Genomic DNA, 24,445 nt, shown 5'->3' with positions numbered 1-24,445 from the left:
GTTGCTGGCTCGGAAGGCGGTCAGCCTCGAATCTGCACCACGGTCGAGCGAGTCCATGTTGAGCCAAGGATCGATTCGTTTGGATGTTTACTTTCTTTTATATGAGAGATTTAGAATAAGTGAAGGAAGTAGAAGTGCTAGGCTTGCTTGTGAAAAAAAAAAAAACTTGAAATCAGCTTGAGTGGTGGTCTATTGGGTGCATAGGAGTATCTTATAGATCGTACTAGCAGACAACATTATATATTTACTTATTCCTATATCCATATACTCCTCTATATTAGAACAATATCTGAGTAATACTCTAAGCTATACTATACATTTGACCTAAATCAACAGGATTATATTTACATACACTGTAAAAGTTGTGACTGACCAACAACATATTCAACCAATAAGACAACGTGTGACTCCGCAACATCAAAAGATTTCTTGGAGTCTACGATCCACCCCGCTGCTGCTCTTCTCTACTTTCAACCTCTACTCCCTCCAGATATTTCCAATTCCTCACTTTCAACCATGTCTACATTCGAACGGGCAACAGAGGCTGTCGCCTTCTTGACTAAAGATTTACCTGAGGCTCTGAAAAAACCTCAAGTTGCTATTGTTTGTGGTTCTGGTTTGGGTGGTTTGGCAGAGACTGTTCAGGCTGAACCTCGTGCTGAATTCGATTACACTTCGATTCCGCATTTTCCTCGTCCAACGGGTATTTTTGCCATTTCTCTTTCGTTCTTTTTTTTTTTGCTGTGTTTTCTGTGGTTGCTGGATGATCAATGCTGATACTTTATAGTCGCTGGTCATGCTGGGAAGTTGGTATTTGGTCTTCTTGGTCAGAAGATTCCTGCTGTCTTGATGGTTGGCCGTGCACAGTGAGTGAACTGGGATCTAATTGGAATTCTGGTGGCATGCACTTTTTTTTACTAAAATTTCAATCCGTCAAGCTACTTTGAAGGTCATTCTATGGAGCATATTACATTCCCGACTCGGGTGTTCAAGAGATTGGGCGTGGAAACTGTGGTCTGTGAGTACAACTTCTACATTTTATGATCGACTAATCTACAGTAGTATGTGTACAAAGATTAATACGGGGTTGGTAGTGACAAATGCGGCCGGAGGCCTGAATTCTGATTACAACGTCGGTGATATCACCTTGTTGAATGATGTAAGGCTATCTTCTTTCACCGAGAATATTCCTACATCGCTAATAAGATCTAGCATATTTTCTTGGCGGGCTTTGCAGGTGTTCATCCGCTGAGAGGTCCCAATGATGAAGACTTTGGCGTCCGATTCCCACCTCTGTCGGATGCGTATGATCTTGAGCTTCGCCGCTATGTGCATCAAGCATGGAAAGAGATTGCTACCCCTCAAACCAGCCGGAAGCTACACGAAGGCGTGTATGCTTACGTTGGAGGTCCCACGTAAGAGACACAGAACTGCCTGCTTGAGACAGAATGACCTGACGATGAATAGTTACGAAACAAGAGCCGAGAGTCGGATGCTTCGAATGATGGGCGCCGATGTTGTTGGCATGTCGACCGTTCCTGAGATCGTCACCGCGAGACATTGTGGTCTTCGCGTACTGGCAATGAGTTTGGTGACCAACAATGCTGTATTGGCACCCGTGCCTCGTGGAGATGAGGAGATACTCCAGGATAAGGCCGGGGGAGAACTGAACGAAATCCTGGAGGAAGGAAAGGCTGGACACGAAGAAGTCTTGGAAGCAGGACGCGCAGCGGCTGTAGATATGCAGGTTTGTGTGCTCCATATAACACCCCGAGGGATAAGGGCTGACCAAAACCGCAGAAATTGGTGGTGCAGACTTTGTTGAAGGCTTTTGGCAATGCGTAAAGCCTGCAAATCCCATTTATACAAAGCCAGATAATAGGTATAGACCTTGGCAGTGCATCCAGATTCCAATCCGATTGATGCCAACTACTCCCTGATCACTTCTTGTTACGGTTTCTCTTGGCGCGTAGGCTATTGTAATAGGCCTTTTTACCACTCGTCTTCGAGCCTTGAATGTCGCGGTACTTCGACTCAAAGCGGCGTGTCTCACGCTCAGTAGCCAAAGCCTCCTCCACGAAGGTCTTCTTGCGGTCCTTCTTGGCAATACGGCCGCTGAAGAATTCAGTGGGACCTTGGATGATGGTTCCAACCTGAGAGAACTCAGGGGCCTTTGCCTTGCCATTCTCCTTCTTGTAGTGACGTTTAGGATCCAGGACCGATCGCATACGAAGTAATTGAAGATCTCTCTTGAATTCCGTAGTCATCTCTGTCTTTGGCAGGTCAAACCAGTCGGGGCCGGCGGTGGATTTCTCCTAGAGAAATGATAGTTAGTTACCATGAACCAAACTTCACACTCTTGAAAACAATTTGAATCGAGGTATTATGCTCAGAGTAACTATGAAAAATGAAGCTCTCACTGGTGCAGCACAGCCCAAAACGGACTGCTGACGCCGCATCAAGCGCTTATGCGTTGGGAAAAATTTTCCTCATAGCAATTTGGGGTGGAAGGGATACAGAAAGGTAGATATCTTACCTGAGTGGGCTTCTTGCCAGAAGAAGAGTGCAAAGAGTTGGACAGTTCCTTGTACCGTTGATCAACAAGCTCTGCTGTTTTCGCAGTAGAAATCTCGTCATCTTGGCGAACATATGGTTGAAGCGAGGATCCAGCGGATAGTTTAGGGATCCTAGTGATACTATATTAGCTTCAGACCTAGAGGAGACAGTCATTTGGATGTTTAGATCATACCTTATGGAAGCAATGTCTAGCTCTTTGGGCTGGGCATCGGGACCGCGTAGGCGACCCTCTGCTTCAAGCAGAAGATCTTGGATCTGCTTATCTGTCAAGTCAACCTCATCTTGAGGTTGGACAGTTGGCTCCACAGTCGTTGAAGCAACCATACCTGCTCAAGGTAAGGTGTTGGGGGAAATGCAGTCAAGCTGGACAAGGACGGATTTTATAGAATTTTTTTTTCTGTTGTTTGCTGCTCGGAACGGACAAACTTTTGTGAGTGAATCACGTGATGTGGAGATTGCCGGAAGTACTCGGTACAAGAAAATTACATGTCAAACACTACATTTAGTGAGTACCAGATACTTGTATTAGTAGCATCCTATATACTGTACTACATAATTATATAGGTATAAAATAGTAAATTAAATAGCAAACAATTATTTCTAAGGCTCATAATATATCATATTTGAGTATTTCAACTCTCCATAATAATTAAGCGTGGCCCACGAGGTCGTCGCAGTCCGGCGGGGAAGCATCCGAAAGCGTCAACCAGCTCACTCTGCTTGGCACCCGACGCGCTTCTTTCATCACCTGAAGAGCAGCGCCGCCAGTCAGCACTGGGATTGAAACGATTCACCCTTCGTTTCTATCGATCATTTCAAATCTCCTAATATATTTCCCTCGTCCGATTCACCATTGCGCAAGAAAATACCCGCGACGCCTTCGATCCTTCTGCCCGACTATCCTTTGCAACCTAACTTCGTCCTTGCGCGCGCGTGCCTTTCGATATGGAGCCGGCTCCCCAAGGCACTGCCCCGCAGTCAGGTCTTCCCGCTGGTCGTCAACAACACTCTCAGCAGCAGCCTGTTTATGATGTGAGGAATGGGGGTCATTATGGTATTTGAAACCCTTATCGCATGGTTGTCGCGTCGGGTTCCGAGGGGGTTGTGCTTGGTCTTCGAGTGATGCGCTTGTCCCGAGCGATGCGCATAGCCGATGGAATGTGTTTTATATTTTGAGTGGATGGGCTAACGTTTGATATAGGTGCTAGCGCAGCGGTAGGCTTATAATTATGAATTGGATTCCTGCGCGAAGATCGGGTGGGATTGTTAGAGGAATCGTGCGGCTAATCAGTATTTCACTCATTTAGTTATCGGCGCAGGGTTATGCTCCTGTCGCGGAGTTGTACACTGGTACTTGGGCTAATGTGAGTTTTTTTTTTTTTTCGTCTGAATTGTATTATGAGATATTGATTTATGCGCTTTTCGCAATAGGTAAACCAAGGTCTTCAAGGGACTGCTCGTGATATCTTGACGACTTATTGGCAACATGTCATTACCCACTTGGAAAATGATAATCATGACTATAAGATTCATCAGCTTCCACTTGCGCGTATCAAGAAGGTCATGAAAGCAGATCCTGAAGTGAAGATGATTTCCGCTGAGGCTCCCATTCTCTTCGCTAAGGGCTGTGATATCTTCATTACAGAACTAACCATGCGTGCCTGGATTCACGCTGAAGATAACAAACGTCGTACTCTCCAACGCTCCGATATTGCAGCCGCCCTTTCAAAATCGGATATGTTCGATTTCCTCATTGATATTGTTCCTCGTGAGGAGGCTACATCGCATGCTAAGCGTTCTAGTCAAGCTGGAGCTCCTGCGCCAGGTCCTTCTGGGGCTGCGGGTCAACTTTCTTCTTCCCAGCATGGTGTTCAGGCTCATTTGGGTCCGGCTGATTATGGTTCCCTTGGTCAGCATGGTATGCCCCAAGAGCAAGAATATCGTCCCCAGCCTGCGATGTACCCCGGCGCTGTCCAGTCTGATCCTACAGCTGGATATGGTCAGCCTCAATCTCAGATGTTTGAGGGAATGTATGCGTACCCTCATCTTCCTCCTCAACAGGTATGTATGACTGTATTTAGCAGAAGAGTTCAGGTACTAATTTATTGATAGTAATTTATTCTCATAACTGTTTGACTCTTCTTTTTTATCTTTTCTTTTTCTTCTGCTTCGATTGCGTGGATCCCGGCGAATACTGGGCTTAAGGTCTTCTCTTTTTCTTATTTTTGCTTTGATGTTTTGTTTCTGTCTCGTTTGATCTTGATATAAGGCTACGGTCTTGCCGTTTTGAATTAAGTGGTCGTTCATGAGAAAATCGATTGTCTTTTCGGGGTCTCTCAATTGGGCGAACTTGATATTTGTTTGGTTTTTCTATCTATTGTTTCTGAATCACATATACATACCTTCTTGTACCTAGGTCACGAAATGTGCCATATCAACTCGGCCAAACGAGACTTTCTTACGCTTCTAGTTTTCGTTTACGGCATGTCGAGGGTTAGCAATAAGAGCCTCTTATTGCTAACATTGAAGACGGGTCTTATGAGGTGGTTGTAGTTGTTTGAAGTTTGATCTTGCTATTTCATGGTACAGCATATTCATTTAACAAATGGGCTGTATTTATTAAGTCTTCTTGAAGCGCGATGAAAGGTTCACGAATTTATCAACCTTTGTCGGTGCTTGTACAGTTCGGGTGAGTCTAAGATTGAGGTAGTTTAGTTAGTAAATTATTCAAGATAGATAAAGGGTAAATTGAGGCCATACTTCTCTAATAAAACGGGCCCTTGCATTGCATCGACACGACCGTATTTCTTGTTCCGTGTTGAGATATCGTAGAATTCATCCGCGTTCTCGGCTTGCATCAGTTGTACTGTTTGTTGTAGCTCGTCGAGATTCTCCCGCAGAATGGGGACATTCAGACTATCCACGAATTGAGCAAGGTACTCCACGTCCTTTGCTAGTGACATGACACCATTGGGGTTGATATTCTTCACCTCTGGTGCCATTGGTTGAGCCTGAAGTGGTATGTTAGACCTAATGTACGGGTATGCAGAAAGGGACAGGAGTAGGACTTACCAGAATCATGTTGGCCGCATGACTGAGTGCGTCGAAATAGATGAGCTCCTTGATCTCTGTTGGAAGTCCAAGAAGGGTGGAGTTCATAATATTAGACAAGAACCTAGTCAAGGTTTGCATGTAATTGCTAGGTTCGGTTGGAGGAGTGGTAGCCATCCATTCGTACTCGGCTGTTTCAACAAGATCGTCGATCTTGGAATTGACAACCTCGAATATACGCTTTTCGGCTGCTTTCTTATTACTCCGGAACTTCTCGGTTGCACGAAGAGTGATTGAGGTGCCGGTGGAGTTTTGAGATCTCGCTGCTGCAAGGAGAAGTTCGAGTTCATGACAAGCCAACTCGAAGTGTTCCAAATTAATTAAAATTTGAACGATTTGTCCAAGATATTGTGAGGAGAGACGTTCGACTAGTGTATCGCATACTTTCCGTGAAAGGAGGTCATCAAGGGCCTTGTAGGTTAGCAAAGATGCTTTTCGAAAAGTTTTTCCAAGGACCATGCTCACATCTTTCAAAGTGTCATCAATGACTGTGGGGTGGGAGAAATCGTCATTGGCGAAGAAATAGAATTGATTTAGGAAGTTCCGAATATCAATGCAACACAGAGGATACATTCTAGAAAATGGCAGGATACAGGGGAAGCTATAAAGATTATTAGCTTGGCCTGGACAGTTATTTCGGGGAACTTTTGGAACATACACTTGTTCTTCGCGTGAGGCTTCTGGAGCATACCAGCTCACATTCAAGACCTTGTCATATTCCTCCAAGGTCTGTATTGGCATGGGCATATAGTCATCCGTCGAAACAATCTACAAGATGTCAGTCACCAGCAAAAACAATTGGACAGTGGCAAAGGTCGGTGTACTATACCTCTTGGAAATCATCACTAAATCGCCGCTTCAACAGTTCTGCATACTTTTCAAATAGCCTGAGCAGGAATTCATCAAAGACCCTTACAGAAAAATTCCAGGTCTGTTTCGATGTCAGCGTTGTGAATCCCAAAGAGAAAGAATATGGGAGATGGCTGCACTGACATTCATAGTCTGCATGAATAAAGCTATCAGGTTTTTTGTTTTCAGGATACTTTCTGCATTGTCGACTTCATGCAGAGCCTTTGATATAACACCAACAGCTGCCTGACACATCGAGTCCCAGAGTTCCTCAACCTAATAAGAGAAATAAGTTAGATGCATATCCGGTATAAAATGACGGAGTAATACATACATCCACGGCAGATCTCAAATCCGGAACTTTCTTCATAGTGGCTCGCTCCACGATTGCAAATCCAGCCATTTCTTCTAGAAGGTTATGTAAACTTGCGCCGCCCTCATCAACAAGGGTAACAGACGCAGGGAGAAGAAGATCCTTTTGACGACGGCGTGTACTCGCATACTCAATGCGAAATTTATCCATCTGTCCCAAAGACTGATGAATATGTAAACACTCAAAAAGAGGTGCGAAGGGAACTTGTAAATCGTCATTCTGTAAAAGATCATACTCTTCATCTTCATCAGCTACCAATTCAATCGCAGAGTTAAGATTGAAATGTTCCAGATACGGAATCTGTTCCGCGCGTTCCTTGAGTCTTGATTTGCGCTGATCGGTATGGAAGAGAGCCAGCTCTCCTAGAAATGGTGACATTTCTCGAATCCGATAAAGCCAGGTATTCAGATCTGACATGACTGCCTCTGCGATTGCGCGCTGGGTGGCCGGCACCGAGCGTTGGATCATTTCCGCAATCTTGTATTGGGTGACACCCTTGAGATGGACATTCTGTAATTCCTCCAGAGCGCGTAATGCTGCGTAGTGGTTCTTTTTGGCTAGTAAATCGTGGACTTGGTTTGCTAGACGTAAGACCTCTAGACAATCCTGGATTGCGCGGGAAGTTTCGTCAATATTTTGTCGATGTCCTCGGGATTCAACTAGGGCTTTCTTTTGTTCTGCGAGTCGTTCGGTACTTGTTTGAATGGATTGATTGAGGTCGAGGATCTCGGCAGTTAAACTGACGGTTCCTTCTCGAATTCGGAGTAGGGAGTTGACGGAGGAAACGAATTCTTGATGATTGGTATTACAGATGCTTTCGATTTCGGCCTCTTTATCTGCTGCGAATCGGGATAGTGATTGGAGGAGCTGTGGTGTACGATTTCCAATGCTGTAATCTCGGATAGAGGGGATGAGTTGATCAAGGTAGTCTGTATCGGAGGGGGAGATAATGATCTAACTATTAGTAAAAGTCCTTCTTGTAGACCACGATCAGGTGAATAAAAATACCTGATTGAGCACATGAGGCTCTGGCATTGTAGGCGCCATGATTGGCATTATGAACGCGCTGGATGAAGCTGGAGGAGCTGTCTGCTGCAACTCCGACATGCCGCGACACCTTCATGCCTCATTTAGACTGACCGCCCGAGCAGTGTGAGTGGCCGCCAAGAATGTGCTTGATTGATTGTATAAACTGAATATTATCTATTTATTTATTTATTGGACTTCTTATAATTTTATTTTTTCCTAGGGTTTAGGGTATATACTTTATCTCATATGTTGATCTCCAAGACTGAGAATTAGCTGTAATATATGCGCAGTGAGTATATCGCGGGACAATAGTTTATTTTCTGCTCTACTACAGTATAGTGGATTAGTACTACTATGTGGACCATGGCCCATGGACCATCCAAGGAACTGTATATTTTCCATTCTATACAATGCCTCAATATTATGATTGATTGGTCTCGTTATATTCAAGGATGGCGCCCAGTAGAGTGGATTTCGACAGAAATTGACTTCTTTGTTCTAAGATTAATTATATATTCGCCCGAGTTATTGCCGTCCGCAGATTATACATTCTGTAGATCCACATGGACAGAGATTGAGAAACTCAGATCGAGTCACCGTTAAATAGAGTAGATATGAGGGAGTTAGGGTTGAGAAGGAACGGAAGACATTAAAGCAGTGAATCTGGATATAATCTACTTGCAAGTATGTACAGTATTTGTTTGTTGCAGACAGATCGTGTATAAATTCACTGTATGTCCACCACGTGATTGTCTGTAGACCTAATTCAATATTCAATCATTCAATATTGCAATGCTTCAATACTTTCAATTGTTCTTTGTTTACTCTTTAACATCTCGTATTCCCATTCCTTTGTATCTCCATTATGTACAGTTCATTACAAGACTGTCAGTGTGAGGTTGATACACGTTCTGTACTCTTCCAGGTCACTGCGGATCACCAACTCTGTATAAATGACTGTCTGTATTGCTTTCTCTGCACATTCTAAAGATATAGACTAAACTGCTCGTAATGAATGAAAGAGTTGATCTTATAGATTTATTCTCTGTCTTTCATTCCCGACTTATCTCCAAGAGTTCTCGATGTTAGGGGAATGAACAATCTGTTATTCAATACAGGCATCCCGTCTTGATACAAGCCTATTCAATAGACATGTCCTACTCTACAGACAATACTTCTCCGATATTCCTATATTCTTATATTCTGATATTCTAATACTCTTATATACAAGAGATGAATCTGTATATTCTAATCCAATCATCATGATACTCTTCTTATCTCATTTCCGGTAAGACATAGGATGTCTCGATGATAGTCCAACAGCAATGGTTGCTGTAACTCCTATATCGGTCTCGCCACCAAGACTGACTCTATTTTTATAGTCAACACATTCCAATTTTTCTTCATCAACAAGAGTTACCCTAGCAACTTCAACCAATCCTATCCCAAGTACATTATCCAATTATCTCATCACGGGGCTAACCGGTATTTCCATTGCCGAATGACCGAGAAGGTGGGATCTACCTCGAAAGGTAGTTATACTCTGAGATACTCTTATAGGGTTACATCAATCTATCAGGATGAAAGTATTTCCAAAGTTGTTGAGGCAATATCAACTTGCTCTTGTAATGGGAGTGATTCCTCTTTGTCCACTTCTTCTTCATCTTGAGGCATCCTTCCCCCTCTTCCTTTTCTCACCCTCTTATCCTTGACCCTCTCCTTCGTTTCTTTCTTTCTTGCTCTTTGCGAGATCTCAATCTACTTTTTTTTCGTCACAAAGATCTTCATCGTCGAGTTCAAGTCTTCCTTTTTTTGGTCTCAAAAGAGAAAAAAATTGAAGGAAGAGGATGGCTTCATCGCAGTCATCTCAGGACTCTCCTCCTGGAGGAGCAAAACTCCAGACTACCCCTGACAGTCAACTGGCTTCCTTTACCTTCCATTCTCAACAGCAGGCTGGGAGTCCTCTGGCTGGAAGATCCAGAGAGAGGAGTGCCATTTCTATGTGAGTTAGCCCAGAGAATCCGGTCGATCATGTTGATCATCTTCAAACAGCTAATCTGAAACAACAGCGATCCATTCCTCACAGCTAACTACAACTGGGCCGATAGAGCTCTTCTGGAGACTCATCAGTCGATGGTGAATCCATCTACTCAGCCGGTGCCCAGCTATTCTGAGCTGGGTGTCGTGAATGTGAACTTTCCAGTCCCAAGCACACCAGTCGAGGCCTATGCATCTAGTCCATATCGACTGAGGGAACAGGTACCAAGCTACGTCGCAGCAGCAGCAAATCGTCTTCACGCCCAAAGTGCCTCAGTTCCAACTGTGCCAGGCTCAAATGCTCCAGGTCCAACCTCGAATCCTCGTGAGTCTAGCGCTCGCAACGAGACTGTGACTCCTGGAGTTCCTATCAATCTCTGGAATACCGAGGAAGATCATAGCGACAAACGTCGTTTCCTTGTTCAACACGTGGATACTGATACTGAGGGTTTGGAAATCGTGAGATTCTTTCAAGTAAGTTGTTTCCTCATCCAAGAAGAAGACTTTTTTAAGGTACTGAATTTATTCTTTCAGAGCTTCACATCAGTCAACGGTCCCTTCTGGACTACATTGAATTCCATCGGTCGCTTCTATGTCGCTTTCACTGATAGTCGAGAGGTGAACACTGTCATCCAACTTATCGCGCACGAATATCCAGAGTGGGAATTAATTCCTATGAATGCTGAGGAATTCGCTCGTGATACTAGGATGATTACCCCATTGCCTCCAAGCTTTGATGATACTGTGGTGGCTACTGTTTACTGTGGCAGTTATTCGAATTTCCGACCTATCGATGTTACATCAAAGGTCAAGCCCTACATGGAGTTGGTTGGAAAAGTTCATTCTGTTCAAGAACTTCAGTTTGGAACTCCTTCTGATGGGAGCCGACTTACTACTCACGAACTCAAAGTGAAGTATTTTGATTGTCGGCATGCTGCAAATGCTGTTAAGGCGTTGAATGCTATTCGAACTGGAGTATGTATAGCTTTGTGTCTGCCGATTGACTTGTATCTTGATGGGACTTTTAACAAGATTTCTTTGACACATTCTTGACATTTTTTTTTGGAATACTTCTTGATACTATCCTGGAGAAAAGAACCTCCCCTCCCTCCCTCCCTCCCTCCCTCTCTCTCTCTCTACCTTGCGACCTTATTTTCTATCTTGTGATCTAATTCAGATAAGCTGACAATTCACAGGATTTTGTCTTGGAGGTTATGCCAATGCATCGAGATATGTCAAGTCCCCAGAAATGCCATTGGACTTCTGTTGCGAAATCGCGACGCTCTTCTCTTGTTGCGAATCCTGCGACACCAGCTCGACGCAGCTACATGTCCCCAAGCGATCAGGAAAGTTCACCAGTTCTAGAGGAGCATAAACATACTCGAAACATGATGGATGTGAGCAAGATCTACTATGGGCAGGATCTTCGTACTACGGTTAGTTGTTACAACATCCTTCGATCGAAGAACATTTACTGATACGATGGTTCCTCCTTGATCCTTGTTACAGGTTATGTTGAGAAATATTCCAAATCAAATGACATGGGTGAGTTGTCCCATCTTCCTTCTCCAGACTTGACGTATGGGAAGTTGATTGAAAAAGCATCATCTACGGAAGATCCTTGATATTGATACCGCTGAATGCTACGATTTCGTGTACTTACGCATGGGTAAGTATCGATAATATCTTCTGACAATGTAAATTTGCTAACTGTTGATCACAGACTTCGATCAGAACCAGAGGTATGCAATACAGACATATTTTTCTTTGGTCTAATTATAATATGGTCGTTTCTTATCTAGTGTTGGCTATGCTTTTGTTAATTTCCGCTCGGTAAATCGCATTGATCTGATCTCTTGATGATTTTTACTAACCTTTCATCTAGCCTCACGATATCCTGACCGTGAATTCTTTTCCCAGGGCCCGAGTTTCGATTTATATGCTGTTTTGCTAATATTTGCCTGCAGTTCCATGAGAATCGCGATGGGCTGGTATGGTATGTTTATTGCTGTTCCAATGGTGGCGGCAGATTGTGGTTCGCTGCCCTAATTCATTCTTTAGGCCTGGCTTCGAAACGATGACGGATAAGCTTGCCGAAATGTCATACGCAAGTTAGTGATTGCTTTGTCTACTTATTGTTGCTTTGCAGGCTGAATATTGTCACAGCTGTCCAGGGTAAAGATGCTCTTGTCGAAAAGTTCCGCAACAGCCCAGTCATGCTCAACCATTCTGACAATCGACCGAAAGTAAGTCTTCTAGCCTCGATTTGAGACGTCTGTTTTAACTCTGGAATAGCTATTCCATACTTCGGGTCCCCGTGTTGGTCGTATCGCGTCATTTCCCCCGTGAACAATTTCTTCATCTTGGCTAAAGGTGTTGATCGAAGCAAGCGGAGTGGTAAGTCAAAACGCGGATGAATTCTAGCTTGATGAAAAATCTACTGACACTATTACAGGACTGTACCGAGGACCTCCATTGTCGACCTCTCGTGCAAACTCGGCCGCTGATTCCGCAGCTACTCCTCGTGCCCGAAAACAATCCGAGAATATTGATCCTAGTCTCCTTGCGGCAGGTTACGAGCCCTCCCTGTCAAGCCCATCCCGAAGCCGACAACGCCGAGTTGACTACGACAGTCAGGCTATCCCCAATACCCTTCCCAGTGCTTCGAGTCTACGAAATACAACAGTGCGCACCTTGCCTCGTCCTGGAACACATGGTCTTGGAAGTGGGATCTCGAGTCTCTGGGACACCGATCCACGAGCTCCGCGTGCTCCACGTGGTGAATAGGGGATACAATCCTTATTTGTCAGGAATAATCGGTGGGGAGGGGGGTTATTATTGAATTTTGAATGGGAAAATCTCAAAAAAAAGGGTTTGTGAAGAGGTGGAATAAGGAATAATGGGATGGGAGAGATGTTCGAGGGAAAGAGCTACGTTTCACGCAAGGTGGAAAAGAAGAAAACAAGATTTCAGTGGATGAATTGAAAAAGGATGAAAAGAAGAAGAAAAAATTTCACGAGGAGAGATATTTTGTATTGAGGATTCTGATATCCGACCTACATTCTATCTGTGATACTCTGAGGAGAACATCACCAATTCAGGGAAATTTACAGGCACATAATAATTCTGATGTTTCATTTAGTTCAATTCAATTTCTGCTCTGAATACAAGAAGTATCTGAACATCTTCTACATCTAGATCCATTCATCGTAATTTAATATAAAATTATTACCTCTACTGACTGTTGTTCGCCGAAATGAAGCGGTGTGGATCTGCCCGCAAGAAATTTCCCCGGACTTCTTCAATCCTCAAATCTTCAAACTTGAATCAATTCCAAATTACAGTCACCACCATCAAAATGGACACGACAGAATGTGAAGCAGTACGCTCAATACTTCATCTTATATATCATCGCAATAAAAATCAACACCAAGGAATGAAATGGTGGAGATGGCTATCGAAATTAAAACGAACTGTCTCAGATCTGGTATCAATGAAACCGAAAGATTTTATCAACAGTTCTTATCCTCAATATTTGAGTCAATATTTGATTCCGAGGTGTTATCAGTATGTATTTTATCCACGGAGGTCTTTTTATATATATACTGATTCGTAATAGGGCGTTTTCTACGGTGGTGGCTGATAATCAGTTCTCTACACTGGGTATTGTTCTTTTAGCGACATTGGCGCGTTTGGTTAAAGCGACGGGAATCAAATTTTCGAAATTGGCACGTGTTGAAGTGAAACTTCCGAAGAATATTCCTGTGAGATCTGAGGTGGATCGTGGAGAGAGGATTGTTCGGGTTGATGATGTTGACGTTGGTGTTGGCGTTGACGCGGTATCTGTCTCGCGTCAGAAACAGTCTTCTGAAACAGTCTCACAAGAGAAATCCAGCAAGGAAAAAACGAAACGTGTTAAAACTGCTAAAAAGAAGAAGAATGCCATCGATGATATTTTCGGCGGATTATTTTGATTTCTATACTGTGGGGTTTCTTTGTTTGAAATGGATTCTGAAACGCGGAAAAGAAAATTCGATTGGATATATCTATTCCGATTTTATGGATTTATCTTCGTGGCCATAATCTGGCAAGACCGATTCCACCAACGATATTGACCAGAACATGATTTGCCGTTGCCCACGCCATACTATAAAGATATTTTGGCGAGAATACAGTCCAAATGAAAAGATGTGTTCTGAGAGCAGTGCATGCTGCCATAACTGATACCAAAGAGGTGGCAATATGGAATGTGAAAAGTGCGGCGGAGTCGTGGTCTTCTGAGGTAGGTGGGCGGAGAAGATGGCTCATTGATATCCACCAGATTGGTCCGGCCCAGTTACTAACGAAAGTTAAGATCCCGACCAAGACCACACTATAACTGCCGATACCGTTGTATGCACTGGAAAGATCGACTGAGGAGATCGCGTTTGATCCGCCGAAGGCGAAAAAGGTCATATATTGCAGTATTAGGGTTGTGATTGTTACTTCGACCTCGGTGAGATTTAGTGATGAGAGGATGTTGGCTTGGAGTCGAAATATGAAAAAAGTTGGGATATTTGTGGCTCTGGATTGTGTCATTAGGAAGAGGTGGATTGTTTCGTGGAAAAGGATATTTGATACTATGTTACTGTCAGTTTAGGGGATCGAAAGATTTCTGCTCTTGGAAAGTGGGATCTCACCGCGTGTTGACTGTGATCGTTTTGCTGAAATGATGGCCAGTACTGCACAGAAAGCCAGCCCAGCAAAGACCAATCTTGCCTGCCATACTAGTGACAGACTACCGAGCCAATCTCCGGTAATTTTCGACAAGGAGAGATCCGCAAGGAGTTCAGGCGAGTCATTCGCGACGAAATTCATTTTGAATAAGAAGGCTAGTGCTGGAAGAATCACAGCTAGCAATTTCGTTGGTATAATAGACGGCATATTCGAAAACAGATGGTAGCTGGAATCCATATATGTCAATATCACTAAACCCCAAAGGGTGACTGGATGAGCAGAAAAGAAATCTCGGGCGATATCAGGCTCGGCGGCGAATTTTTGACCTGTCTGATTCCATCGTCGGAGAATTCGCTGTGAAACAAGTAGACCAAGCGATGCCAATTTGATCAGACGGGATAAGTATTTGCGTTGAGGGGTTTTAGAAGATTCGGATCTCATATGTAGATAGACTATCCATCCTGAACAGATCCAATACCAGAATTGCTGTTCTTCCTCGACATAACTGCTTGCAAACATCATACTTCCGTAGCCAGCAATCATCAAGACCAAAAATATTCCAGTAGACGCAGCGCGAGAGAATTCACGATATATCGTGGGTAATAGCAATGCTGTCGCAATTGCCAAGATCAGTAGACCAATACTTAGTCGCGAGACATCATAGTTGCTAGCAGTACTGCTCATGACATCTTGTGTGACCCGCGAGAATCGCTGCAACGCTGGCCCCACAAGAGCAAAGGTCTCCTCGGTTATTAGGTCTTGGGAAAGAAGAGTCTGAGCTTGAGACCATGCACATTGAACCTCTTCGATGCCAGACAATTTGTCCAGATCACAATTTGAGAAGGCTTCAACGTCAAAAGTCGCGCTTGGAAATGTGGATTTGACGATATTTAACAGTTGTCGAGCATTCTGAGATAGAAGCTGAAGTTTTTGAGTTGCTAGATTTTTCTCTCGTTAGATTCTACATTGCTTCTCCCTAAAAGCCAGGACTTACTAGACTCCCACATATCCAGGAAAGCAGGAATGAAAACTCCTAAACTGTTGATCGGAATTGGCACACCGAGTAGACCCGCCAATGTTGTAGTGATATCTGATTGCTGGACGGTTTGATAGAATCGAAGATCTTCAGGCGTTTCAACAGGACTTTCTGTGTTAGAGCTGATTTTTTCGAACTTCGGTGAAATGAAGAGGAGAGCAGGTGATGTTTCACCAGCAGATGAACCACCGTGGTTTCCGGCTTCGTTCATTCCGTGATCACCGCAGAGAACAAAGAGGGTTGATTCGAGATGAGACTTATGTCGGATGGCAGTGTAGATGGTATTTACAATTGCGTCCATTTCCTGTTGTTTCGATAGCATAAAGGGACTAGCGAAATGTCAGAGACGGCCTTGGAGATATCAGAGATATAAAGCAGACTATTACCTTTTTGGGCCTGCTTTATGCCCAATATGATCCAGACCCAAGTAATGCATAATCATAGCTGACCAGTCACTCTGTGCCAACTCATCAGGAATATGGCGAGTCACATTGTTATCCACTTCAACAAAATCCTGTACAGTAGGCATTTAGTTTCAAATAGTGAGTTGAAGAGATAATTTGGTAAGAGCTTACCGATACAAAAAAACTCGTAGTTCCATCGGCACGATCGAACATTCCCGGGAACAGTTTGAGCCACGTATCATCACCATACATGACAAGACGATCTCCCCTAGCTTTCAATTGCGCCAGCCATGTATCCTGGTACGCGAGAGTTGAGCTGGTATCTGACTCGGCAATATTGAGAATCACATCTAGGAATGATGGTACTGAGCCTGTTGTCATGGCCTTTAATCGAGGCATTGTGACTGTGGGCGAACTGGCATATGCCGTGAAAGGTAAAGCAGCCCCAGCTCGAATTAAACTATAACCATGTCAGTATATGGCCCCGAGCTTGGTTCATTTTGTGTATCACTTTATCATTTAGTTGAGCGGAACAGACCTTTGTGTGAATGAAAATCCAGATTCATTTGAGTAGACAAAGTCACTATAAGGTCATTAGCCGGGTTTGTCAAAGGATGCTATTTGAATAATATCGCTCTGGATTTGATCTCTTACCTGCGCAGTGCATCAACAACCATGAAAATGACCTTATCAAAAATCGCTGGAGTCGCATCTTGATTGACTGTATCAAAGGTGGCTAAACCCGGTAGTAAGGGTTTATAGGGGAAGAAGCCAGAGGAAAAGACAAGAATCCCCAATGGCACCAAGATATTGGCAAGCACAACGGCCCAGCCAGATCTGAAGCCTACCATTATAATTGCTTACCCCAAACTTCACTGCAACATTCGAAATGCTTTTGAAATTCGACCTGAATCAACGGGGTCCTTCGGCGGTGCTGATGGACGATGTTTACGATGTCCCTTGGTGTTTCACCGCCTTCTCTATTTGGGACTTGTACATTAATTTACAGTATTGCATTTGCATTGCCATTGTGTAATGTATAATACTCAAGATGAATGTATAAGGCTATGATGAAATAGATTCATCAAATAGAGAATAGAAAATGAGAGACAGAAATAGGGAGAAAACGTAAGAAATATAAGCCCGCAACCTCAGGAGACTCCCAACGCCATTGATTCTTCTTCACCAACATCAATATCCTCCGTATCTTTTTATTCTTCTGTGTATCGAGTCATCGCTTTTAAGAGATCACTTCCTCTTAGAGCCCTTCTTATCCTTGCCAGATGATTTTGCCTTGAAGACTATCGAGTTGCGGGGCTTACGGTTGCGCTGCTTTTGCACGCGCTGTGGCTTCTTTTGAGATCGAGCGGGGGTGGCCTTGGTGTCGATATCCATGTCTATGGATTCAGAGTTAGCCTTCTTTTTCCCTTCCTATCATGAATTGCGTGAAAAAAATGGTAGATCGACGTACCTTCATCAGCTGCAGTCTTCGCATCATCATCTTTTTGGTCTGCGTGGGACACACAAGATTAGCGGGGTTTTTAAAAGAGCAAGACTCGCGAAAACTAGGATATAGTCAAACATACCGGCCTCATTAGACTCCACATCCATTCCCTCTTTCTCTGGACGAGGTTGGGAAGCAAGCTCTTGCAGCTTGGCAGATAGACGCTCAGTTCGGGCATCGACAACAGGACCGAAAAACTTCTTGCGGAGGTTGGCTCTGTTGCGCTTGGAAACGCTGGCGCGCACACTTTTGGCCATAATTTCAGAGACCTTAAATTCGAGGTATTTTCAAAAATAAAATTAAAAAGAGATTGATAAGAAGAGAGAAAAAAGGAGGGGGAGAGAGAGGGCGGCAAGAAATCTGTTGAAGACTTGCAAAGGTGATTTTTTTTTTCTTAATCATTTTGTTATCGCGATAACCCCCGGTCTTTAGTCATCCAACCTCACACTTCAATTGCGCCTCTTCTTTTCTTTTCTCTCCGGCCCTGCGCTCAAAGATCCTTTGGGACCAGAACGAAAATTGGGTGATGATTGCATTGAGATGTATTTGCGCAAATATTTGAAACCTCATCTGGTCGCATTGCATTCCGCTTGAGTTTCTTTATTCTACCAGCATTTCCCGCCGCATGATGGCATCCTCACAAGCTTCTCCGGAGGTCTTGAACCTGGTAGCTCTCATCAAGACGCTTACAAACCCTCAGTTGAAGGATCTCTTGCGCAATGAAGGTCTAGCGGTATCGGGAGTAAAAGCATCGTTGCAGATGCGGATTATCGATTGTTCGTCTCCTACTCTATTGTCCCCTCCCTCGCCTCACTTCACCCTCCGCTCTCCGCTCTCCATACCATCATCCGCTTGTCTTCGTTCCTGGCCTCCGAATATCCTTCCTTTTTTTTTCCTTTTTTTTCTACGGAGAGATTCTGACCTTTATGATTTAATCAGATCTTGAAAGACTTGCCAACTCCGACGGGAATGGTATGCGTTATGATGCGCTGAAGCGACGCGTTTATCAATCGGCAATACCCGGCACAATGTCATTCCAATCCAACACTGGGTTCCAATCTTCCCACCCATCGCATGCGTCTCCAGTACATTCGCGGCCTATGCCACCCAACGGCTCAATGGCTCCAAGCTCGCAGACTCATCGTGAGTCCGAATCAAATATCACGATGTCGCGAGTTGCGCGGTAGCTGACTGGTTGCTAGCTTCTATTATATTCAAAGACAGTCCTTTCTTTACTGTCCTATCAGCTCTTACTCCGGTGGTAGAATGTAAAAGTGAGTGTTCGCGTCCCTCGAATTCATTTCAGCACGTGAGTTCTAATCTTGACAGTTCGCGAGCAAACACGAGACAGCGTAGAAATGAGAGTTAACCTCTCTTCATCTACTGCGGCAGAGTTGCAAACAGATCCTACTCTGCGAGTGATGGTTTACTGTGCAGCTGATTCTGGATTGAAGCAGTTCACCAAATCTGATATTGCATTTCCACATCAAGTGGAGTTAAAGGCAAATCTAGACGAAGTCAAAGCAAACCTTCGAGGGCTGAAAAATAAACCAGGCACGACTCAGCCAGCAGACATCACGAATTATCTACGCAAGAAAGCGAATTACACAAATAACATTATCATGACTTATGCATTAACGCAAAAGGTGGGACTGAATAGCGTCCAATCTGTCCATGGTTCATGACGATAATATTGACTGGTATTCATTGGAACAGAAATTCTACGCGCTGGTCAACCTTGTCCGGCTACATCCAGTGGAGGAACTTGTGAGTCAACTACAAACAAGAAAAATCATTTCGAAGGAGCAGGTCATTCGAGAAAGTAAGAACAACTATCTATTTTTGGCATGATGGAAAAAAAAATTTGGGTTCTAAAATGCGTCTTCGTCAGTGAAAAACCGTACTCAAGATACAGACATTGTTGCAACTTCAAGTGTGATGTCTTTGAAGTGTCCACTATCAACCTTACGAATTCAGGTTCCTTGTCGCTCGATTGTCTGCACGCATAACCAATGTTTCGATGCGTTTTCATTTCTGGAGTTACAGAAACAAGCCCCTACTTGGACGTGTCCAGTATGCGGCAAGTCTACGAGCTTTGAATCTCTTCAAATTGATCAGTGAGAAAATCTTTTTTTTCCCAAAATTTCTACTGATTGAATAGAACTGACTTATAAAAATCTAGATATGTCGACGAAATTTTACAATCAACTTCTTCAGAAGTAGATCAGGTTGTTGTGGAACCAAGTGGAGATTGGTCCAACCCAAATGATGCAGATACCCCCAAACCAGGCAGAGTAACGCCGACATCAAATGATGACGATGATGATGATTTGATCGAAATCAGTCAGCCAGGTTTCCCTACGCCTAGCGTTAAACAGGAACCTGTATCATCTACCATTATGTTAGAGCAAACTCCCGCGCAATCTCAATCCCGCGAAGCATCAACACCATCCTCTGCAATCCGTCACTCGAGCAAGAAACGTCCAATTGTTGAAATTGATTTAACAGGAAGTGATGATGATGATGATGACGAGTCCCCCATGCCTCCAATAAAGAGGCCAGCTCATAGCTTCGGGTTTCGGGGACTATCTTTACCAGAATCCGGATCATCATTACCACCATAGCCATGAATTGGATTCCGGGTAGAAAGCTTTGAAAGCTCTTTTCAGCGGTATTTTTTTTGGTTTTATCTTTCTTTTCTTATCGCATGCATCGCGCTGTGGTGTTCTGGCGTGACCATGATTGCATTCGGGTATTTTTTGGACGAACAATGATCATTATAATTTTTTAAATTCACTCATGCACATTCTATATCAAATAAGCCATCCCATATTAGTAATTTTAAATCTCTCAAATATAATATACTTGTTAATTATTACGTCCATATATAAATGTGCATATGATAGTTGCCTAAGGCCACAACCCAGAAAGCGGACAACTTCCTCTTGGCAAAACAACTTACTCTCCAACCCCCCCATTCAATTCAATTCAAGCCCCCAAACCTCCGCAATGTCCTTCGATGCATCCGCCTCATTAACGATCTCCGATCCTAATGCTCGAGCCCTCAGTTCATCATGTTTCGACTTCCTCCTCATAGAATTGGTTCCCATGGCGGAACGTATCGCAAAGGAACTTGCAACAGATGAGACAGAACCGGATGATGAGGAGGTTAGGGAATCTACGTACTTTCGTCTGGATACTTTGGGATATCGTGTTGGTCAGGGGTTAGCGGAAAGGTGAGATTTTCGCTGTGTGCTTTTGGTAGGGGGGGGTTGGGGTTTGTCGCGATAATGTTGTGATTTACTCTCTGCTCCGCTTGCCACTGCCACTGCTACTGCTACTGCTACTATTACCGCTCCTACATTTGGAAAAGAGGTTATTCTAATGAGTCTTGTGATAGGTTTTCACGGGATCGTCCTCGTTTCACCGATAATCTCGACGTAATTAAGTTTCTTTGTAAGGATTTGTGGACGGTTTTATTCAGAAAACAGATTGATAATTTGAAAACGAATCACCGGGTACGTTCGTTTTGCTCGGAATGCGAGAAAATCATGTCGAATTGCTAGACGCGCATTCATACTCTGCAAGTCGGTGGATCTATTGCTAATGATTATTCTTCTGGACAGGGTGTATATGTATTGACGGATAGTTCGTTTCGACCATTTGCGAGGATGAGCATGGCTGTTCGTGCGGATGCAGTTTCAATGGCACAAGCGGTAGGTATTTATATTTTTTGAGCTTGTTTTTTTCTATTGTTAGGGAGCGCGGCTGGAAAATGGATGGTGGCTAATTGGTAAATTTCCAGTATTTGTGGTTCCCTTGTGGTATAATTCGGGGTGCGTTGGCGAATCTTGGAATTAATACGACTGTTCAAGCAGAGACGTCTGAGTTACCCGGGGCGACGTTTCAAATTAAAACTGTTCAGGCTCGGCCTTGAATTCTTATGATTTTGTCGGGCTGGCCTGGACTTTTACAATGCGATATTATGCGTTGCTGTCACTATTGATGGACTTTCCAGCTGGACTGGTGAAGATCGCACTTTTAACGCCTCGTGATTTATGCCGACGGCGTTTTACGTTAATAAAAGGAAAATATTGAAGCTACGCATTCAGGCTGGGACAGGTAGATCTTAATTTCTTTGCATGCATGATTGCCGCTATCTTGAATACCCATAAAATACTAGAAGGAATCTTTCCCCTGTCATATCGCTCCGCCGTTCATAATCTCATGATGTCACGCTTAAAGCCTATCTTTCAAGGAGTACCATTGTTAGCCAGGTTCTGTCACTTTATGAAATGATCGGGAGGTGTGAATCAGTTGGCAAACGCAAATGAAGCAATCACCAATGTGTCGAACAGGAAAGGTGGGGGCAGAAATGGATGGGTGGTATTACTTTTGAGGGGGGTTCTTAACGAACTCAACACCCTTCTCGATGTTGCCCTTAAGGCCCTTGATGCAAGCCTCCAGGAGAGTCTTCTCCTGGTCGGTGATACCGTCAAGGATGTTACGGGCCTTCTCGGCACCGTTGGGCTATAAGAAAATAGTTGTCAGCGTATTGTATGAGGATTCAAATTTCGTCATGGGATCACTTACGCCAAGCTCGACGGGAGTAGAGAAGAACTCGACACCGGTGGCCTTGACGATCTCATCGCCGCCAGTCACACCGGGCAGGTAAACGAAAGTGGGCTCGACGATGTTCTTCTCGCCCTTGGCGGCCTTGATAACAGCCTCGGCGAATCTAATTCGAGTCAGTAATGGAACTCTCGTGAAGGAACCTCCTCATGGACGGAAAGCATAGACTGACCTGAAACCGGCGAAAGCCATGGAGAGAGTAGCAGAGCCAGCACCGTCCTTGGCCTTGACAACCTCGTCACCGCCGAATTGAACACCTATAGGATAGAGTTAGATCATGTATCACAGTGACCTGCAGCAGAAAACGATAGAGAAACACTTACGGTTGACAAGAGCATCGTAGCGGTCAGCGGGGATCTGGAAACCGGGAGAGACCTTGCTGAACAGAGGAACAATGGTCTCGCCGGAGTGACCACCGATGACGGGGACGGTGGCCTTGGAGGGGTCTTGCAGACCGGAGAACTCCTGGGTGAAAGTCTCGGCACGAACGACGTCAAGAGTGGTGACACCGAACAGACGCTTGGGGTCGAAAACACCGGCGTTCTTGAGGACCTCGGCGGCAATGGGGACGGTGGAGTTGACGGGGTTGGAGATGACCAGGACGAAAGCCTTGGGGCTATACTGGGCGATACCCTGAACGAGATCGCGGACGATGCCGGCGTTGATCTTGAAGAGATCATCACGGGTCATACCGGGCTTGCCTATTTATTAGTCAGTTGGGAGGAAGCTCTAATTGTGTCATTTCTGGGTTTGTACTTACGGGGAATACCGGCGGGGATGACAACAACATCAGCACCAGTCAGGGCGTTCTTGAGACCATCATCCTTGGGCAGGAAGCCGGAGATTTTCTAATAGAGAAAAGAGAGTATTAATTTGGTTGTTCGAATGCCTTGTTTACAACGTTGATTCGGGGATAATCGTATAGGACGACATACGGCAACGGAGGAGATGTGAGAAAGATCGGCAGCGACACCGGGAGTGTTGACAACATCGTACAGGGCAAGCTCGTCAACGAGGGGAGAAGCCTTCAGCAGAAGCGAAAGGGGCTTTTTTTTTGATATGATTAGTTTCTGGTTTGACCGTGAAGAATGAGGATGGACGATAGCTTACCTGGCCAATACCGCCAGAAGCTCCGAGAACAACTGAGGGGTAAATTATTGATTAGACAAGATCAATTAACCAAAGAGGAACAGAGATTGAACATACCAGCCTTGACCATGATGAAGAATTAAGAAGAAGGATATATTAGAAAGGTGGAGTCAAAAGAGATGATGATTGGAATGGAGAAGAGGAGAAGATGGGGGAGGAGGAGAATATAAAAGAAGAAAGAGGAGGGGCTGCCCCTCATCCCCAGAGTTACCAGTACAACATGTACATAGTTTAGTACATATGTATACAGTACGGACATCCACTTAGAATGCTGCAATTTGTTGAGTGGTCCACCTGGTTATTTACTGTACACCGAAGTGCCTGATACGTTTGTATTCGGTCTATTAATTCACTAATTAGTTTATTTGTACCATACAGTCTATCCATATTGGGCAAATATCAATTGCCGAGATTTGAATCCATCTAGGATCAACTTGGATCAACCTTGGATGAAGTAGATGAACTACCTAGGCTATACTGAATTGTTCCTGAGAATTACCGTTCCGACCATTTCTCGCGTTCGCTTGTGATTCTCCGGTGACTCCATTTCTTCCCGGGAAAAGGCGGGATTTTTCGACTGTTCCAAGCTTGTCGGGTCCGCGGTAAACGACATCATTCAGTACTCCTACGTAGTACATAGTACATAGAACTAGCTAGTTAATCATGGTTACGGAGTACTCCGCAGTGAAGATTGACGTAAATATTCACACTGTTTGTCTCCACTACAGTGTATACTCCATACATTCTACATTTGTATTTCCCGAGCTCGGCCCGACTTTCGGCTGGATCTACTTCATCCATCTCGGAATATATTAGTTACGTAGTTTCCATACTATGGTTAGCAGGATGATTACTTTGCCGGAATATGAATACACGAGAATCACGATGAGAGAGTTATGAGGTTTCTTTGGATTGAAATATTCCTTTCCCTTTTTTATCCTCCTCTCTGTTCCTCTCCCTAAAACAAAGATCGGAGTGATGGGTTTCGTGATGACCCATTTCCACGGGGGATCTCTCAACTGTTGCTA

At 44.1% G+C, this 24,445-nt stretch overlaps 11 protein-coding genes across 11 annotated transcripts; 6 read left to right on the top strand and 5 right to left on the bottom strand.

Annotated features, from left to right (window-relative positions):
* Positions 1 to 516: 516 nt before the first annotated feature.
* On the top strand, positions 517 to 1,845 carry N7469_005909 (purine-nucleoside phosphorylase; the record flags this gene model as incomplete). Its single annotated transcript, XM_056644828.1, has 7 exons — positions 517 to 703; positions 788 to 866; positions 939 to 1,018; positions 1,095 to 1,159; positions 1,213 to 1,415; positions 1,468 to 1,747; positions 1,801 to 1,845. 7 exons carry the CDS (start codon positions 517 to 519, stop codon positions 1,843 to 1,845), a joined length of 939 nt encoding a protein of 312 aa, XP_056500066.1.
* A 95-nt stretch (positions 1,846 to 1,940) lies between these two features.
* On the bottom strand, positions 1,941 to 2,901 carry N7469_005908 (Fcf2 domain-containing protein; the record flags this gene model as incomplete). Its single annotated transcript, XM_056644827.1, has 4 exons — positions 1,941 to 2,315; positions 2,421 to 2,465; positions 2,537 to 2,687; positions 2,750 to 2,901. The coding sequence occupies 4 exons, from the start codon at positions 2,899 to 2,901 to the stop codon at positions 1,941 to 1,943; spliced, it is 723 nt and encodes a 240-aa protein (XP_056500065.1).
* Positions 2,902 to 3,522: 621 nt separating this feature from the next.
* hapE (CCAAT-binding factor complex subunit HapE) lies at positions 3,523 to 4,692 on the top strand (the record flags this gene model as incomplete). Its single annotated transcript, XM_056644826.1, has 5 exons — positions 3,523 to 3,631; positions 3,779 to 3,792; positions 3,885 to 3,941; positions 4,009 to 4,638; positions 4,690 to 4,692. The coding sequence occupies 5 exons, from the start codon at positions 3,523 to 3,525 to the stop codon at positions 4,690 to 4,692; spliced, it is 813 nt and encodes a 270-aa protein (XP_056500064.1).
* A 504-nt stretch (positions 4,693 to 5,196) lies between these two features.
* Positions 5,197 to 7,957, bottom strand: N7469_005906 (Rab GTPase-binding exocyst subunit SEC15; the record flags this gene model as incomplete). Its single annotated transcript, XM_056644825.1, has 8 exons — positions 5,197 to 5,272; positions 5,338 to 5,588; positions 5,650 to 6,289; positions 6,347 to 6,456; positions 6,518 to 6,619; positions 6,682 to 6,813; positions 6,872 to 7,864; positions 7,919 to 7,957. 8 exons carry the CDS (start codon positions 7,955 to 7,957, stop codon positions 5,197 to 5,199), a joined length of 2,343 nt encoding a protein of 780 aa, XP_056500063.1.
* A 1,829-nt stretch (positions 7,958 to 9,786) lies between these two features.
* On the top strand, positions 9,787 to 12,763 carry N7469_005905 (putative meiosis protein MEI2; the record flags this gene model as incomplete). Its single annotated transcript, XM_056644824.1, has 13 exons — positions 9,787 to 9,941; positions 10,009 to 10,450; positions 10,511 to 10,951; positions 11,173 to 11,412; positions 11,579 to 11,645; positions 11,700 to 11,718; positions 11,779 to 11,809; positions 11,862 to 11,879; positions 11,944 to 11,972; positions 12,038 to 12,087; positions 12,143 to 12,226; positions 12,272 to 12,373; positions 12,432 to 12,763. 13 exons carry the CDS (start codon positions 9,787 to 9,789, stop codon positions 12,761 to 12,763), a joined length of 2,010 nt encoding a protein of 669 aa, XP_056500062.1.
* A 571-nt stretch (positions 12,764 to 13,334) lies between these two features.
* N7469_005904 (uncharacterized protein) lies at positions 13,335 to 13,950 on the top strand (the record flags this gene model as incomplete). The annotated part of the gene is made up of 2 exons (XM_056644823.1): positions 13,335 to 13,543; positions 13,596 to 13,950. The coding sequence occupies 2 exons, from the start codon at positions 13,335 to 13,337 to the stop codon at positions 13,948 to 13,950; spliced, it is 564 nt and encodes a 187-aa protein (XP_056500061.1).
* Positions 13,951 to 14,041: 91 nt separating this feature from the next.
* las21 (mannose-ethanolamine phosphotransferase LAS21) lies at positions 14,042 to 16,983 on the bottom strand (the record flags this gene model as incomplete). The annotated part of the gene is made up of 7 exons (XM_056644822.1): positions 14,042 to 14,595; positions 14,656 to 15,630; positions 15,687 to 16,057; positions 16,115 to 16,242; positions 16,304 to 16,592; positions 16,671 to 16,715; positions 16,787 to 16,983. 7 exons carry the CDS (start codon positions 16,981 to 16,983, stop codon positions 14,042 to 14,044), a joined length of 2,559 nt encoding a protein of 852 aa, XP_056500060.1.
* A 397-nt stretch (positions 16,984 to 17,380) lies between these two features.
* N7469_005902 (DUF2423 domain-containing protein) lies at positions 17,381 to 17,893 on the bottom strand (the record flags this gene model as incomplete). The annotated part of the gene is made up of 3 exons (XM_056644821.1): positions 17,381 to 17,529; positions 17,604 to 17,642; positions 17,719 to 17,893. The coding sequence occupies 3 exons, from the start codon at positions 17,891 to 17,893 to the stop codon at positions 17,381 to 17,383; spliced, it is 363 nt and encodes a 120-aa protein (XP_056500059.1).
* A 371-nt stretch (positions 17,894 to 18,264) lies between these two features.
* N7469_005901 (uncharacterized protein) lies at positions 18,265 to 20,260 on the top strand (the record flags this gene model as incomplete). Its single annotated transcript, XM_056644820.1, has 7 exons — positions 18,265 to 18,412; positions 18,576 to 18,779; positions 18,857 to 18,910; positions 18,966 to 19,282; positions 19,353 to 19,458; positions 19,528 to 19,753; positions 19,819 to 20,260. 7 exons carry the CDS (start codon positions 18,265 to 18,267, stop codon positions 20,258 to 20,260), a joined length of 1,497 nt encoding a protein of 498 aa, XP_056500058.1.
* A 385-nt stretch (positions 20,261 to 20,645) lies between these two features.
* N7469_005900 (trafficking protein particle complex subunit) lies at positions 20,646 to 21,573 on the top strand (the record flags this gene model as incomplete). Its single annotated transcript, XM_056644819.1, has 4 exons — positions 20,646 to 20,872; positions 21,037 to 21,154; positions 21,203 to 21,352; positions 21,442 to 21,573. 4 exons carry the CDS (start codon positions 20,646 to 20,648, stop codon positions 21,571 to 21,573), a joined length of 627 nt encoding a protein of 208 aa, XP_056500057.1.
* Positions 21,574 to 22,025: 452 nt separating this feature from the next.
* N7469_005899 (malate dehydrogenase) lies at positions 22,026 to 23,487 on the bottom strand (the record flags this gene model as incomplete). Its single annotated transcript, XM_056644818.1, has 8 exons — positions 22,026 to 22,166; positions 22,230 to 22,374; positions 22,441 to 22,525; positions 22,592 to 22,969; positions 23,029 to 23,116; positions 23,204 to 23,314; positions 23,379 to 23,410; positions 23,475 to 23,487. The coding sequence occupies 8 exons, from the start codon at positions 23,485 to 23,487 to the stop codon at positions 22,026 to 22,028; spliced, it is 993 nt and encodes a 330-aa protein (XP_056500056.1).
* Between the last annotated feature and the right edge of the window lie 958 nt (positions 23,488 to 24,445).

Source organism: Penicillium citrinum, assembly GCF_028827155.1.
Source record: "Penicillium citrinum strain IBT 23319 chromosome Unknown utg000005l:1.0-1900146.0:1.0-1900348.0, whole genome shotgun sequence".
NCBI classification, from domain to species: Eukaryota; Fungi; Ascomycota; class Eurotiomycetes; order Eurotiales; family Aspergillaceae; genus Penicillium; species Penicillium citrinum.
This window is presented reverse-complemented; position numbering and strand designations above follow the sequence as displayed.